General features: G+C 42.6%; 1 protein-coding gene across 3 annotated transcripts in view; it reads left to right on the top strand.

Moving 5' to 3' along the window:
* Positions 1–17,628, top strand: part of FSTL4 (follistatin like 4) — a 209,829-nt gene that overhangs the window by 94,246 nt on the left and 97,955 nt on the right. For all 3 annotated transcript variants that reach the window (XM_039701794.1, XM_039701795.1, XM_039701793.1), the window contains one exon: positions 15,218–15,408. In XM_039701794.1, the coding sequence (XP_039557728.1) occupies positions 15,218–15,408 (191 nt within the window). The remainder of the gene's footprint in view (positions 1–15,217; positions 15,409–17,628) is intronic.

The raw sequence follows: 17,628 nt of genomic DNA, 5'->3' as shown, positions 1-17,628 counted from the left end.
TCAGATAAAGCCTTCCTAAATGGCTTTTGAGGACTTAATACATTAAAACTGGGGAAACAAATTTATTTCTGTGTCTGTCTGGTTTCTAATAATGGATTGTTTTTTGTTTTTTTTTTTAAATTCGGGCTTAGCTTCCTTAAAATGTATTTTAACATAGAATCAAAGAATCACAGAATGGTTTGGATTGGAAGGGACCTTAAAGATCATCTCATTCCACCCCCTGCCACGGGTAGGGAACCTGAAACACCATGGAGATCTTCTACCTGACATGAAAATTGAATTCTTTTGTAACATGTAATGAGTTAAAGTTTTTACATTGGCATATCAGTGAGAAAGCCATTATGCCATAATTCTCCTGAGACAAAAGATCCTGATAAAGCCTTGCAGGGAAGGGCTGTTCATTAGCAGGAGGAGACCATGCATGGCTTCACACAGGGCAGGCTTTGGAGGACTCTGGGACTGGTTTACTGTGAAGCTTCAAATGCCCAAGGTTTCCTATAATGGTTTCCTCAGGTCTGGATGTATGGAGTGAACAGCAGATTCTTTCAGAAGGGAGTGAATGAACTGGAAGTCAAAAGGATTAAAAAAGATTTTCAAACACATGGAAAAAAGATCATCTACAGAGTGGCACAGCCAGAGAACAGTCTGGGTTCTTTGTGTGTCATAGGAAACACTGATCAGATTTTAACAAGTATGCCTAAAGATGCTGCTCCTCTGACATTTGCTGGTTCACTCAGGGCCTTGGTGTGTGTTGTGTTTTCCATGGATGTGAGAGGTGAGAATTGGTGGGCACAGTGATTTGCAGGGGAACTGCTGTGTGGGAATGCATTTCTGTAGTTTCTCACTGTGTCTGTGCTATAAACATCTTTGACTGCAGAGGTGGCATTGCTGGTGACCTGCTGCACCCCTTAGCAGAGATCCAGATGTGTAATCTTTCTATTTCTTTCTTGTAAAAGTCAATGGGTTTACACTGCTGCTACAAATCTACTCACAAATACCACCATCACATTTCATGTATGGGTCACTTGCAATATCTTTGAAATACAAATTAGACCATGGGGCTGTTGGCTGGTATATTTGGGATGCCAGGATACTGCTTTATGTGAGATAGCAATATATTTTTTTCACAGCTGAAAATAAATTTATCTGACAGCCATAGTAATATTTTCTACTTCAGTGATTGCAGCTCAAAACATTTTGTGGTTTTACAAATTCTAGCATATGAAGCATAAAAATTCAGAATATTAGTTTTTAAAGTTTTCAGATATTTGGCTGCCATTGTATAAAAAAGAACAAAACTCAAGAGGTTACTTGAGTTGCTTGGAGAAGTTTAAGCTGGGAGCTTTGTCCCATTAATGTGACTGGCCACTGCTTATCAGAGGGCATCAGCCAACAGAGGGAATGGTTAATTTGTTTTCATTCTGTTGATGTGGATGCAGACAAAGCTGTCAAATAATGGTCTGAATGTTGTGTTGTTTTTCTTACAGAGGTCATTCCCGCCCAGGGAGATGAAATTTGGGGAGCCCCTTTCTTTAGTGAGGTCCAGAGGGAGCCTGTTGAGGCAGAGCAAGAGCTGCAGCCCTGCAAGGCAGGGACAAAGTGCCAGCACCAGCTGTGCTCTGCCAGGCCAGGCAGCTCCCTTGGGGCCATTGCTCCCTTTGTCCCAGATCCTGAACTGTACTAATTCCCTCTCAGTGTAATGCTCTCCTGGATCAAAACACAGTGATTTGTCATTCATGCTCTACCCTGGAATATGGCACTCTCAGTGCTGAAAATCTTCAGGGAAAACATGTTTTTATCCCCTTATTTCTGTGCTAAGAAGCTTCCCTCTGTAATTTAGTGACATATATAATGAAAAATCCCACTGCCAGCAGTTGGTGTGGGGATATTCTTATCTTGACAGGCCTCCAGCAGATCTGCTCCAGAACTGGTACCCTGAACTGCAGAAATGTTATTTGACTTGTCAGTAGCAAAGCACTTCCAGTGCTCAGATAACTGTCCCATTCATCATCCATCATTACAGTGCTTAAGAGAAAATATTAAAAAGAAATCCCACAAAGAGAGAGGAGAGGAATTCATCCCCAAAATTCAGCCTGTAGCATCCGTGAGCTTTTATTTATTCATTCTCTTGCTTGATCTGCTGTATTTGCTGTTTCATAACATGGATTTAGAGAGAAATACAAATCTTGTTGTTCCTGTTGCCTGGTCTCCAAAGGGAGAGGACAGGAAGCAGTGATGTGGGTTTGTGGTGTAGATGGGAAGTTAGAGTAGATGAATTTGTGTTTTTCTCTCTGTTGGAGTCCTCAGAGTTGTAAATGCTGCAGCTGCCTTTTAGAGACAGGTCAAGGTGTATTCAGAGGTTGAGTTGAATGCTCTGGTTGATTGGGCAGGTTGGTGCAATAGGCACTGGAGTCCTCATCTGCACTGTGTGTCACAGGGAGAGAATTTGGTTTATCACTTTACTTAGCTGAGCCATTGAATCATTAAGTGGCACAATTTCACTCTCTGACTGTATTGGTTTCTGGAGTGCCATATGTGTATGACACTATATATGTGTGTGTGATTATAATAACAAAAATCCAGCTATTCTTTTGCAAACATTTCTATCTACTAAATGGAGTACTTTTGACCTCATTAAATTCTGGAGGAGTAGGTAGGCTCCCGTGTACCTGTGCATGTTGTAAATGCTTCCCTTTAATCTGTTGTTTCTGGACTAATTTAAGAGGTTTTTGTGTGAAGTTTCTTACTCCTTTTTAATGCTTTATTTCCCCATTAGAAGTACTTTCTGTCCCTTGTGCATGTTTTCCTCTTCAGAAGTTAACATTTTATAATTGCAGTAACACCCTTTAGGGTGTATGTTACGGTCTACTAATGAGATGCCTGAGAGGTCTCCTAATGACATCCCAACAACAGGCACTGCACATCGTTATCAGGCCATTACACACGTCCTCAACAGTAATAAATACTCCTGCTTACTGTAATTACATGTGCTGCCCTTTAGTGCTCGGCAAGAGGATATGGGAGACTTCACAGTTCAAGTGCAAGGTGGGAAGTAAATCAGCAGCGTTTTGCAGAGGATTTCTCTGAATGCCTTTGAGGATGTGGAAAGACACACAGTTTTGGGAGAATTACGGTGTTTTCCTCTTGCTTTTGGATTGAAAATGTCATGAGAGCTGCTTCCCTGTGTGTGCACATACCTTCTGCTCTCCCTGTTGTAAACATCACACACCTTCAGAGCAGGGATGTTCATGAGAGAACAGGTAACCATAGGCAGTGGGCTCAGAATTGCTTTAAACACTCTGTGATAGAGGATGAAGCTGTCCTGTGGCAGATCCTATGGTCTTGTGGTAGAAGTAAGAGTGTCTCCAAGAAGGTATCAGAGAAAACCTGTGCACACAAATAGCCAAGAAAAAGAAAAAAATGTACTTGACTGCATCCATCCCCAAGGATGGTGCACGGTAGCCTTTGCAGTACACATTGCTGGCCACTTTTCCTGTGCATACTTCATACAGATAAGACATCATACTGTAAAAATGAAAAATACCTTTACCAGGGAGTCAGATTCATGAAATCTCAAGCACTGAGTGATAGTGAAGCATTCCTTCTGACAGCAGAGCCAGTGAATTGTTTGGAAAGGTGTTTCAGAGCAGAACAGAATCTGCAAAATTTACATTAGTGCCGGAGGACTTTAACGTTTATTAAAGCTTCCAAATAACACATTTGCTATCTGGAAGTATTTGATAGATGTACCAGTCAGCCATAAAAAAGTGAGCATTGGTTACTTCCCAGAGGAATCCAGACAATTTTGCTTTCTCTAATAGGAATAAGGTGGAGGTTTGTAAAATGTCAAACTGCAACTTGCGTAGCATCACCAGCTGAAGCAGGCACAATGAGCAAACGTCCTGTTTATCTAACAACAGCCTGTTTGGTTACTTTAAATTAGAGGGTGTCTGCATTAAAGTACTGAAGACATTTTTCATACAGAAATGAAGAATAAGTGTTGGCTACAGTGATAGGCATGCCTGGCTTCCTGCACACTCAGATGGACTGAGACTCTTCCTCACATAACTGCTGAAGTGAAGAGTGAGTGAAGCTAATCATCACTGTGCATTAATTAACTCTTCCAGTTCATGATGACAGCTGGTTTTGTTATATGTGGTTTAAGGTGCTTCAAATGGCCAGAAAAAACTTATTTATTTATTTCTATCCTGCAGAGCACTCAGAAAGATTTGGCTTCAGTGTCAACAAAGCAGCAGTCCCCAAACATTAATTAGTCAAACATGTTAATTCCCTTAATTTAAAAATAGCAATCTCAGTGTGAAGAATTAAGCTAAAGCACAGCATCAGGTGTAAACTGGTGCTTACAGCAGATACATTGCAAAAGATATTACTGGCTTTCAAATAACTCCTGTGCTTGATGTATTTGGTTTGGGTTTTCCCCTGTCTGTGGTGATATGCATCAAGCCAAGGGTGATAGCTCTTAACTTGTTGTCCATCTCCTGCTTTTGCTGCCTCTGTATTGAGGCTGTAATCCATCACTGACACAGCATCTGATGCTGCTGCGTGTACAGATAGAAGGGTCCCAGCAGATCTCTTGTGCTGTGTTTATTCTGCTGTTTGTGTTTTGGCAGCACTCGAGGCTTTAAAGCCATGTCAGGAGCTCTCTGAAAGCACTTTGAGAACCTTATCTCAGAGCCTTTAAATGGATTGGACAGACATGGACAGGGAGAAGTCTGTAGATCAGTACAGACTTCTCCCAACACCCCAAAATTCCCTGCTGACCTACAGCTGTCTTCCAAGTACTCCTTTATAGCCCATCACAATGAAACTGTGCTGATCAGAGCCTTCCTGCCATTGCTGGCAGCCCAGTGGTTCCGCCCATGGAAAGAAACCTGTCATCCAACCATCCTTACAGCAAAAGCAGAAGGAAATGTGTAAAATTAATACCATCTAGTTAATTCTTGCTAAAAGCAGAGTGTTTAGTTTTACCACTGTGTACAGTCTGAGTGTGGAGGTTCCTGGAGTGTCCCATTGTGCTGCCATGGAGCAGCACACGCAGCATCAGGGCTCAGGGATAGATGATTTCACCCCAGAAAGTACAAATCACACAATTGGAGATCTCATACATAGTCATACACAATAGGCTTGCCTTTAATTACCTTTGATTTGCTGAAGTGATGAAACAGAAATTCAAGCCTGGATTTACAGAGAACACCCCTGTTTTCAGGAGTGCTGCTCAGCTCTTAATATCTGGGAGTGTGTCTTTTCACAAATAGGCCTGTTTACTTTTTTGTTGGTCATTTTGTTTTGTTTTGTTTTCCATATTGGGAAGCAGTATTATGCAGTATCCCTTATGGGTCTGATTGAGAATCCCCAGCACACACCTTGCACCTGCCCAGTCACCTCTCTTGGCTCATTTTCTTCTCTTTCTTACCCTTTATAAAACCTCACTGTCTTCCCAGGCTCTTTCAATACAGTGTTTGTCAGTCACTGAAGCAATTCATTACATTGTTTGTCTTGGGATGGGATCTTAAGTAATTAAACATTCTTAGGCTGTTTTTGTTGTTATTGTTAAAAGACCTCTGTAAGGGACATTTTCCTCTCCTGCTCCCCTCCTCCCTTATCTACACCTTAGGATGCCACATCAAAAATTTAGCTTAATAGCATTTAAAACCAGAGCAATACAATCTGAAGACAAAATATAATTTAGAGAGAATGCACAACAGCCACGAGAGTTGAGTGTGTGAGAATGTGTGTGTAAGAGCACATCTCTGTAGGGAGTAATAGATTTACAGCAGAGTGGGCTGTGTTTTGAGTAAATTAATCATTAGAAACAGACAGTTTTCAGCATAGGACTCATGCATAATTCACTCAGGATTTCTGTTATATTTACACTCACCTAATAGCTGAGACAAGCGATACAGGAGTTATGAGTTGTTTGCCTTGACTGCATGGTGTTCCTTCATCTGCATTGATGTTCATGACATTGTTTCTTCCCTCTAGTTTGACAATAATTTTTAATTTTTTAACACAAAAATAACAGTAAGTACTCAGCAGGCAGCAAATATAATCAGGTTTTTTTTGCTTGTTTGCTTTTGTGCTTTCCCAGCCCAGGCATTGCTGTTAGTTACATCTTCTTTATGCTAAATAGTTTTTGGCAGTGCTGTCTGAGTGGATCTTTGGGAGAAATGTCCTGGTGGAATGAGAGCAATCATCCACCAAATCATCTAGAAATCCCTGGCTGGGAATGTGTTTGTGGACAGTGCAGTATCACCTTGTAGTACCAGGAAGGCTCTGATCCAGCTCAGGGGGTGGGCTCTGAATTTTGGAAAAGCTGACTAGAAGGCAAAGATTCTTGCGAACATGGCCATGGCCATTTTGTTGCCAACCACAGAAGGATAAATTTCCCAGAAAATAGAGAAAATACAGTCATTCAGAATGTGAACTGCCTTAGTGAGAGCCACTGTATCCCACAGCTGCTTGGAGAGGACAGGTGTAACATGAGATGAGCACAACAGCAGAGCAGACCTGGGAAAGTGATGTGGATGTGAGACGTAGAGTTTGATGTACCAGATAAATGTGTAACAAAATTCAGTGGATGGAAATTGAAGCTAAACAAATTAAAAATAAAATATGTTTGCCCACTGAGACTAAGTAATCATTTGAAAAATTGCTCTTTGATGCTTAAATTAGGGCTGGAAGCCTTCCTGGGTGTATGTGCTATAGAGCAAACAAATTATGGAGCTGCTGCAGGGAAAATCTTGTTGAACTCAGTGCAGGAGGTCAGAGTGTGCACATAATCCCTCTTGGCTTTAAAAATCTATAAATCTGTGGCACACTGCCTAGGTGGTGATAGGCACTTGATAAATTACATTTATTGTGTGTTTTCCCACCTGCAGGCTTCCTCCTGCCTCCCTCCCTGGGGCTGCTCCTACTCCCTTCCATGCAGGACACAAATCTAGAACTTGCCTTTGGACTTGGCAAACCAAGCTGTAATTCTTGGGCTTCCAAGAAAGGCTGCAAATTCATCCAGCACTTTCTGTGCATTAGGGGCTGAGGCATACGATTCATTTAGCTTTATGCAGTTTGGAAGGTAATTGTTTAAGGTAGGAATAGAGTTTTTGTTTATAGAACTGGGAATTAATATTCTCATGCTGTAAGTTTTTAATATATTTTTAAAACTCACAGAGTAATAGATGGGTGCTTTTTCTGGTAATAAAATGAAATATTGAAACAAATATACACTGAGGCAAGCTTTAACTCTTCCAGGTTGTAAATGTCTATTGTTTAATAGTATCTACTTCATGGCATATATTCCATTCCATTTCTGTGATAAATTTGGTGAGCTCCCAGTTGCTGCTGAATTATATATGGATACCTGATAAATGTACATCTTATTAGCTGAAACACATCCCTAAGATAAGCAAGTTCGTTTGGATTTTTATTGTTAATTGAATTTTTTCAGCAGAGGCAACTGAAGGATGTTCATGAATTTGCATGATGTTAAACATCTGCTCCTCCTCTTAGCAGGAACTGAACCAGAGTTTCACTTAACCTGTAAATTCAACTCAGGAATAAAACAGGTACTCAGCCTTTGAGGGGCTTGGTTGTGTGTAAAGGAGGCAGGCAGGTAATGCTGTGAGGGAACAGGATGTAATTAGCAGCACTGCCTTAATGTCACATCTGTGGTGTGTGGCTTCCTCTGTGCACAGAGATGGTCTTCAGTGATGTTTGGAGGCAGCAGAAGGCTGCCTGTGTTGTTGTCAGGTGTTACAGGAACACTGCAGTGGGGTGACGTGCAGTGTAATTGCTGCAGAACACAGCCTGGTGTTTTAGAGGAAGCTTTCTCTCAATGATCAGAAGTTAAATGGTTGTTATCACAGATGTTTATATATTAAGATTTGGGTTAATTTCTCTTCATCCTAAATTGGTTTGCTCAGAGCTTGCATAGAATCCTGGAATCATTAAGGTTGGAAAAGACCTCCAAGATCATGAAATCCAACCTTCAGCCAAATATCCCTGTTACCACTGTCCCATTGCAAAGTGCTGCATCTCTTCATTTTCTGAACTCTTCCAGGGATGATGACTCTGCCTCTTCCCTGAGCAGCCTCTTCCAAGATTCAGCCACTCTTTCCATGGAGATTTTTTTTCCTAATATCTAACCTGTAGTATTTACAGCCTATAAAAATCAGAGTTGGGAATATTCAAAACTCACAGATATCTCTAAATTTGAAGAAATTGTCAGTGCCAAAAAGGTTTCTTGATATTCTCCTCCTGCAGCTGCACTTGCTTAGAGGAGTCTGTTCATGTAAATTGTTGGGAAAAGTAGTTGTTTTCTTCTTTCCAACCATACAGGAGAATTGGGAGGAAAGTCCAGCCAAACTCTCCATGCTTGTGCAGAAACAAGCAATTAAAGGAAGGAGGATAGATAGAAAGAGACAGGTAAAAAATTTGCATGGCAGAATGGGGATTTGAAAGGAGACCCCTGAAGAACTGAAGTCATCTTTAATTTTCCTGTCCCCATGTAAACTTGTTCTGTCGAGTCACACCGGCCATAATGCAACGGATCATTGGGGTAAAGAGTTCACATCATGTCTCACTCAGGCTCAGCAGTCTGATCTTTTGGGACCACATTTCTGCGGCTCAGCCAACACTTTCCTTTTGTATGTAGGAAAATGGGCTGGTGCTGATGAGGAATTTTGCCATAAATGGCACAAGAATTAAGGAGCCACACTCAGAAATAAATTAATAACATTTTAGTTTAGTCATTTTCTGATCCTTCTAACAATGCCAGATAAAACTTGATTGAAACACAGGGAAAAGGCTGTTTTGAAAACAGAACTTTTCTCCAACCCCATTAATTTTGTCTAGAAATGTTATTTTCAGTAATGATATCTTTTTTGCCCTATAGATGTGGATGAGAAAACAAATCTTAGTGCTCTCATCCCCTGCACTGAATTTCTTCCTGGAGCTTGGAAACTGCCATAGGAACAGCTGAAAATAGTCAGCATGGTCTGAGAGGATCTGTCAAATAAAATGACACCCCCAATACCTCCTGCCTTAGAAATGACACTCCTCAGCCTGCTGCAAACTGCTCTTTATTGCCGCACATGGAGGTGCCGAAGGGTTGCCTAGAAAATTAGTGCCACTGGAGTTCCCCCTTCAGTGGTGGGTTATTTGCACTGGGCTGTTATCCTCCCTCACGGGGACAGTGAGCAGGAGCACTGTCCTGCCGTGGTGGGTGGATTTCAGGCAGGTGATGGTGAGATCCAGGAGCCAGCAGGGCCGGCAGCTCTGTGTGGGCTGCTGGGTTGTTATGTCCTATCTCACCTGCAGGGATAACACAGAGTGTAGTCCTGTGCTGGGAGTGACAGCACAGTTGCAGATTTTCAGGGGCTGGAGCCCTGATCTGAGGGCATATGGACTGGGTACCTGTGCTCCAGCTGCGTGGAGATGCCACTCAGGGGAAATTCTGGAGAGTTTTTGAAGGGTCACAAGTTTGTATCTCTGTGTATGCCTTGTTATGTCTTTGTTGATAATCACACACTCTTATACTTAGCCTGGATGCTAATGGCTGCACAGCTTCTCTCATGGATTTTAGGAAGAGCTGCAGGTGCCCTGCCATTCTTGCAGCCCGTGTAGTTTTGCTGCAAAATAGCTCAGGAGCCAGTGGGACTCAAATCCCCTAAAGACTTCTGTGTGTGTTCAGGCTCACATCTGCTGTCAGGTGATCTGCACACCAAGGTCTCAGAGATTGGTGCTCTGTAGGTGTTATCAGATCATTTTTGATATTTAAAGAAGTACTGACATTTCGAGTAATCATTGTATTGTAAGGCACCTTGCACGGTAATATTTCACTGGGAGATTAGTTTCCCCATCAAAGGAAGCTCTTCACTTCCTCAGTTTATTTTTATTTTGTACCCTGCATTCCTCTGAAGGACACCTTCATCTCCAGCCTTGCTATTCTTCTGTTATCTGCTTTTACTCAGAACTGGGTTGAACATTGCTGTGGGATCCAAGTGTAAAAACCTGCAGCAATTCACAGAAACCAGGAGTAAAATTTTTAAAGAGGACAATTATTGAGGGAGCTGGATTAATGATCTGTCATCACAATTTAGCTACATTCACCACTGACCTTTCACAGGGAGGATGCTCTTGATAAATGTAGATCATTACTGAGTTCTGACATAAAAACATAATGGCATTCTGTGTTCCTTGGCAGGCTGATCAATATTTTATCTGCCAAAGCATGCAGAAGTGCTAAACAGGATGAATTACGTGGCTGCTGCAAAACAGAGCAAGACGCATCATTGCTTGGAGTGAGCAGAAATTTGACAGTTATTTGCCACATTTTAGCAATCACACCTTCATGTCCTGGATTTTTCTTTTACTCTTCTTCTGTCTTATTGTTTTTCTTTCCCTTTTTTTTTTTTTTTTTTTTTTTTTCCCTTTTTTTTTTTTTTTTTTTTAATTCAAACAGTTCCAGGCTTCACTGGGTCTGAAAATGCTCTAAACTGATAAGAAGGGCTTGTTTCTTTGGAAAATATTTGGATATTTACCCCAGCATGAAAAGGGAAATAATGGACTAGAATTGAAGAATCAGTTTAGGGCAGAATAGCAATTTAGCTGATCCAGAATTGGTGTGGGTGTCTCTCTGTGTGTTGGTTCCCCAGCTGTGTGGTGGGGATGGTGCCTGAGTACACACAGGGGGTCAGCTGGCAGTACCACACAGGCACCTGGACCACATGTGGTGGCATTTCTGATGTTTAGAAACAGGGCAGGGAAGGAATGCTTCAAAACCCATCTCTGAAGAGCAGTGGTGGTCAGCTAAAATCACAGAATCACAAAATCCTGAGTTAGAAGGAGCCCACAAGGATCATCAAGTCCAGCTCCTGGCCCTGCACAGGATAACCCCAGAAGTCCCACCATGTGCCTGAGAGGATTGTCCAAGTGCTCCTTGGGTTCTGTCAGGCTTGGTGCTGTGACCATTCCCTGGGGAGCCTGTTCCTGTGTGCAAACACCCTCTGGGGGAGAACCTTTTCCCAAGATCCAGCCTAAACCTCCCAGTACAGGTTGCAATTGTGAGCAGAATCCAAGTCCCTGGGAAGCTCTAACAAGGAAACCAAGCTGAGAGACATCCATTAGCAAGACCTACCAAGGAGAGCAGCCTGAGATGAGATAAACTGCTAATGATGAGCTTGTGTTGCAAAGGAAACTGCTGGGGGCAGTCAGCAGAGAGAGAGGAGAGTGGGGATAAGTGAGAGGGCACACAGACAGCTTTTCTGACATTCTTTTTGCTTAACTGCCAGATTTGTAATATCTGGAAGAACAGAACCAGAGGTGGCATCAGCCTAAAGAGAGTATTTAGTAGATAAAGTTGGTAGATGCTTGGCACAGTGTAAGAAGATTACAGATGTCAGGACAGCAGGAGAGAGTGAGAGGGAAGGAGAGGAAATACAGAGCTTTGCTCTCCAAGACTTATAAACCAGCTCAGTGTCAGCAGTCTCTAAGGAACTCAGGTTAAAAGATGCAATAATAATGCTTAGAAATGAGGGGAAGGATCTTTGCTGCAGGAGAGTCTTGCTGTTGTTGGTGTTGACTTTCCAGATGTTTCAAGTAGCCTGAATGTGTCTCCTCCTTAACTTGTCTGAGCAGGCAGTGTCTTTTCTAGGACATCCATGTCTGGTTGCTGAAGTGCCTTATTTTGTTTGGAATAAATAGCATTAAATCTGGGCTGTGCAGCAGCACATCAGTTCAGACGTCCCAAGCACAGATAATTTCTGAGCTTTGGCCAGACTTAGTATAAAGTTATAGTTTCAGGTCAGAGTACTTCAACTAACATGGAGCAGTTTTCCCTCTGTTCTTCCACTGCAATAAGAGTAAGTATATAAATTATACATATATACTTATATGCATAGATATAGATATAGATATATATTAGAGTTGGTAGTGCATTTTTCTATTGATCTTTTAGTCCAAATGAGGAAATTATCAATCTCACACCCTGGGACAGAACTTTATTGGTTTTACTTGTGTGCTGCTAAAGAGCTCAGCACTGCTGGGCTCTGACCAACTGCTTCTGTATCACTGCAGCCCTCAGATGTCTGGGATGTCAGGGAAAACGTGCAAAGGTGCGAGACTCATCCAGTCTGTCACATCCACACTGTGGAGAGAGGCTTGGGATCCACTTCCAGCAGAGCTGGAGAGTGTAATTTTCTCTGGAAGTGAAGGTATTGATTTGACAGGGGCTAGAAGCACCTTCTGACTTTCTGCCTGCAGCATATGTTAGCAACATGTGAAACTGGACTTATTTTTTAAATAAGAGACATAATTGTCTTACTGCTGGTTTTCTTTGATGTGTTCACCATGGACTGGCCTTACCCTGCTGTGCAGGATGGGGGTCTGCTGGATCCATGACCCTGAACATAGCAACAGTGTAATGGGGAAAATGTATTCTGAGTTTATAGCAGGATTTGGGAATTGCTGCCAGTGGCTGTCACCAGCTCTATCCTTCTGGGCTTTCCTTTATTTCACTCTTAGTGCCCATCACACTTGCCTGGAAGTGATCCCCAAGGTAATGTGACCTCCCCCCAAGGAAAGAGACATTTACCTTGGGCTGCCTTTCAGCCCAGATCAGTTTTTCAAGAAAAGCAGTTTTGTGGTGGTTTTGTTTTCTGAGCGTAGGAAGAATCCAGGAGGGTTGTAATTCAGTGAAAGGAGATCACTGTTTCCTGGCTCACACCATGCTTGAGGGAACTGGGGGTTCAGCCTGAGAAAAGGAGGCAGGGGGACTTGGGGACTTTCGCCCTCTCTACTTGAAATAAAGTTGTGGCCAAGAGAGGGTCGATCTCTTCTCCCCAGTAGTAAATGACAGAATGAGATGAAATGGCTTCAAGTTGTACCAAGGGAGGCTTGGGTTGAGGATTAGGAAAAAATTCTTCTGGATTGACTCCATCCAAACCAGGATCGTGGTGGAGTCCCCATCCCTGCAAGTGTGAACAAACCCCATGCAGATTTGACACTTGGGTTAGTGCTGAGGGAGGAAGGCTGGGAAAGGTAACAGCAAATATCTACAAAATGATGTCCCAGCTGCTGAAAACAAACCTGGAGGGTGTAAAGTCAGAACTGCTTTGGCCTGTCCTTGTGGGGAGCACAGGGTAAGTGGGTCAGCCCACGCAGCTGTCACCATGTACCTTGCCTGTACCACTGCTGATGCTTACTAATGGAAACCACAAAGCAGAAACAGAAGTGGAAGAAAATTAAATCTCTTTCCCTGTCCCCATTAGCCCTAGATACATTTCTGGGATTAAATTTTGATTGAAAATAAAATTCCAGCTAAGAGAAAAAATATTATTGCAGTAGCTAAAACAGTATATACAACAGAATAGCTTGATTAAATGGATACAGTAATCAGGTTTTCTCTTAAATAAGCTGGTGATTGAATGAAAAAAAATGTATATACTGCCTTCACAAACCATCGAATGACATGGTTGGAAATAAAGAAGTCAAGAATAATAAACACAACTAATAGTAGCTGAATACCCTTGGTTTTTTTCTGTAAAACAAGACTGATCCATAGTGGGACACTGTTTTTTGGAGGTTGTTTAGAGGGAAGGAAAAAATTATCAGCTGCTTAATATCCCTGAGCAGCAGGAAACTCTCCAAACTAGATGGGACTGAGTTCAGGGTAGGAAATAAGCCTTGTCTTGCAGTTCTTGTTCATGTAGCAGGAGGGCACTGACCTGAGTGTGAGCACATGTTCAGCCTCTGTGTCCTCTCTCACCTTCTCAGGACATAATGCTTTTGAAGTTGTGAGCACAAAATATGAAGGGTGAAAAAAACAACTTGACAGTAGATGGGTTTGCTATCAGAGAAGTGCCTCCCACCTGGAATTTTAATTGGGTTTCAGTTGGAGTGGGACCAAGAGGTCCAAAATGTTGCAGCTCAGCAAGAAAGGGACAGGAATATTAGCTGTCACTGTGCCAGAGTCTTCTGTTATTTTTAAGTGGAATAATGTTTAGAGTCTTTGGGGAGCTGATCTACAAGGGTATTGTCTCTTAAACTGAGGTGGGACCATGTTGTCTTAGATTTAAGATTAAACTTAGATTTAATCCAAGAGGATCAGTGATGGGATTTAAAAGAAAAGGTTTGTTTTAAACCCAGTATTGCAGAGAGTAAGGCCATTTACAATATAGGGAAGTTACATTGTAGGCATAAGGACATCTGAGGGGAACAGCTGGAGGTGCTGATGCTCTTGGTGGGGTATGGTTGATACCCACAGAGTGTGGGACAGCTGGAGCCTGAGGGTGCTCCAGGGTTTGCTCCAAGGCTCCTGCAGGGCACCAGCCACTGTGCTCTGCACTAAAGAAAACAGATTTGCACAGAAGGACAGCTGCCATTTCTCATTCTGCTGAGCTCTGCCAGCCAACAGAGGAGCAGAAAAGGGCCATAATATCTTGTACCACTATGGGCATGTGGATGCATTTCCTTGAGGAGGGGAAGAGCTGTGGGAGAGCTGGGTGCTGCAGGCACAGCATGAGCTTTCAGGGTCAGGAGGGTTTAATCTGATTTCTTCAGCCAAGCCAGAGTCACTTCAGGGAGAGTGACTTGAGGGCTTTTCCCTGATAATAACCTTTTTCCCTGGTCAGGGACAGGACTGTGTTTATTTCAGCCTGCAGCTGAAATGGGGGGTGATGAGAGCAGGCACCAGTGACACCACAGCTGCAGGGGCTCCCCACAGCCCTGCACTCCTCACTGTCCTTCCTCTGGCCTTCTACCACGCCAGGCTGCCTCTGAGGATTCCCTGAGACCAGCCCCTGTTTGACATAGGGTGATAGTCTGAGGTACCAGTTACATTAGTGCAACTTTCTAAACATCAGCTTCCCCACGTTTATTTTTTACTTTATGGGATAAATTTATTCATATAGAAAAGCATAAAGCCAGTTTAATATTTGTGGGACTTAAAAAACTGAGTGTGGCAGTCTGTAACTGAAGCCCTATAAAATCTGGAAGGTAACATGCTGCAGAGTATCCCTGACAGCAGGATTTAGAAAATCTGCCAGCTATTACAAAAGGTAACGACTACAGGAGCTCCTCAAGCGCAGAGCTGAGTGGAGCTGAATATGCAGACATATGTGCCTAATTTTTCCTTTTAGCACCTCATTCCTTGGAAAAGATCAAGGTAATGCGCATGCAGTAATGCTGTGTTCTCTCCCAGGGGACAGCTGCACAGTGGCAGACTACAGCCGGCTCAAGAGCATCCTGCTGGACCTGCAGGCTCGCCGGCAGAGCCCGCCCAGCAGCCTGGCCAAGGACAGGCTGGCCCAGAAGCGCTTCCTGATTGAAGAGCTCTTTAAGCACTTGGATCTGAACAGTGATGGGCACCTCAGCAGCTCTGAACTGGCTCAGGTAGGTTTACTGCTCAGTGAGAATGGGATTATGAAGTGGATTTTCATTCAAAGTGTAAATTGAATGTAACACAGCAGCACTCAGGTGGGAATTTTGTACCTGTCCAGTCAGCAGCAAGTAAAGGAGGAAAATCTAACACAGGCAATGAGTCTCTCTCTGCATCTCCCAGGAGTCAGCATTGTCTCAAACATTTGAACTTCATCTCCAAACAAAAAACATGGCAGTTTTCCAGCCCCATCCGTACTCCTCAAAACCTCAAAATAGATAATAATCCTTGCTCTGCTAACTGACATTTTCTGAAGTATATTAATTAGCCAATTGGGGAGAATCAATTTAGATTTTTTTAGGTGCATGTGAGTTAGGCAGCAATCTCTCAATTCTTCTCCCTGCCTTCTGTGCTATGCATTAGCATAGAGTAATGTGACAGCAAAGTTGGGATTATTGTCAACAGGTATGTTGTCCTAAAATCCCTGGGCAGATGCTGAAATGTGGATTAGCAGAAATTGATAGAAAAGGTAAGAGCTTGAAAAAACTGTTATTTCTAATTTCAAGTGTGCCGTGCTGTTGGAATTCATCTCCTTGGCAAAGTGAACCAAACAGTCATCCTGGGCACTCACCCAGTGTCCTCAAATTGCTCTTTGCACGAGTTTTCCAGCCCCATCCGTACTCCTCAAAATAGATAATAATCCTTGCTCTGCTAACTGACATTTTCTGAAGTATATCAGTTAGCTGGCTTGGGGAGAATCAATTTAGATTTTTTAGGTGCATGTGAGTTAGGCAGCAATCTCTCAATTCTTCTCCCTGCCTTCTGTGCTATGCATTAGCATAGAGTAATGTGACAGCAAAGTTGGGATTATTGTCAACAGGTATGTTGTCCTAAAATCCCTGGGCAGATGCTGAAATGTGGATTAGCAGAAATTGATAGAAAAGGTAAGAGCTTGAAAAAACTGTTATTTCTAATTTCAAGTGTGCCGTGCTGTTGGAATTCATCTCCTTGGCAAAGTGAACCAAACAGTCATCCTGGGCACTCACCCAGTGTCCTCAAATTGCTCTTTGCACGTGCAGACCATGGAAAACAATCCTGTAAAATGTCCTTTCCATTCCATTATGTCATCCATGAGAAGAATTAGCAAATGCCTTTTAAGAGCCCTTTGGAAGCCAATCATATCTAGGACCTATGGGAGAATCAATTTAGATTTTTTAGGTGCATGTGAGTTAGGCAGCAATCTTTCAATTCTTCTCCCTGCCTTCTGTACTGTGCATTAGCATACAGTAATGTGACAGCAAAGTTGGGATTATTGCCAACAGGTATATTGTCCTAAAGTCCCTGGGCAGATGCTGAAATGTGGATTAGCAGAAATTGATAGAAAAGGTAAGAGCTTGAAAAAACTGTTATTTCTAATTTCAGGTGTGTTGGAATTCATCTCCTTGGTAAAGTGAACCAAACAGCCATCCTGGGCACTCACCCTGGGTACTCTGTGTCCTCAAATTGCTCTTTGCACATGCAGACCATGGAAAACAATCCTGTAAAATGTCCTTTCCATTCCATTATGTCATCCATGAGAAGAATTAGCAAATGCCTTTTAAGAGCCCTTTGGAAGCCAGTCCTATCTAGGACCTATTCCAGTTTCCAAAGCTGTTCCTTCATAGAGTTATGGAATGGTTTGGGTGGGAAGGCACCTTAAAGCTGACCTCATTCCACCCCCTGCCATGGGCAGGGACACCTGCCACTAAACAGGTTGTTCAGAGTAAGTTCACCCTTGAGCGTCTCATCTGCACTCTTACTTCCCAGGGAGCACAGAGCATGTTGCAGGCTGAGCCTGCTCCTCCCTGAGCTTGCTCCTCTCCAGGACAGTTTGTGCTGCATTTTAGTCCTCAGGCTGTTGACAGGTTGCTTGATCCTTTCCACACAATGCAAAGTGTCAGCATAAATTCCCTTAGATCTCAGGGATATGAATATATGCAATATTTCCTCTGAAGGCAATGATTTTTTCATAAAGACATGGTAGCTATAAGAAAACACTTTTATCTGAATTCAAAGCCAGATTTTACATAGTGGCATCTAAGTGTCTGTTTTATTGTCGAATTTTTTTGTCCTTTTTACATTAAACTTATTTTATTAGGATTTTAAATCTCTCATGGAAATAAAGGTTTGGCAGCCTGCAAGCAATTGTTATTGCAGAGGAGCTCAGGCAGTGCTCTAAGGTCTGCCTCGAAGTT

This window comes from Passer montanus, unplaced genomic scaffold (assembly GCF_014805655.1).
Source record: "Passer montanus isolate IOZ18808 unplaced genomic scaffold, ASM1480565v1 scaffold15, whole genome shotgun sequence".
Taxonomy (NCBI): Eukaryota; Metazoa; Chordata; class Aves; order Passeriformes; family Passeridae; genus Passer; species Passer montanus.
This window is presented reverse-complemented; position numbering and strand designations above follow the sequence as displayed.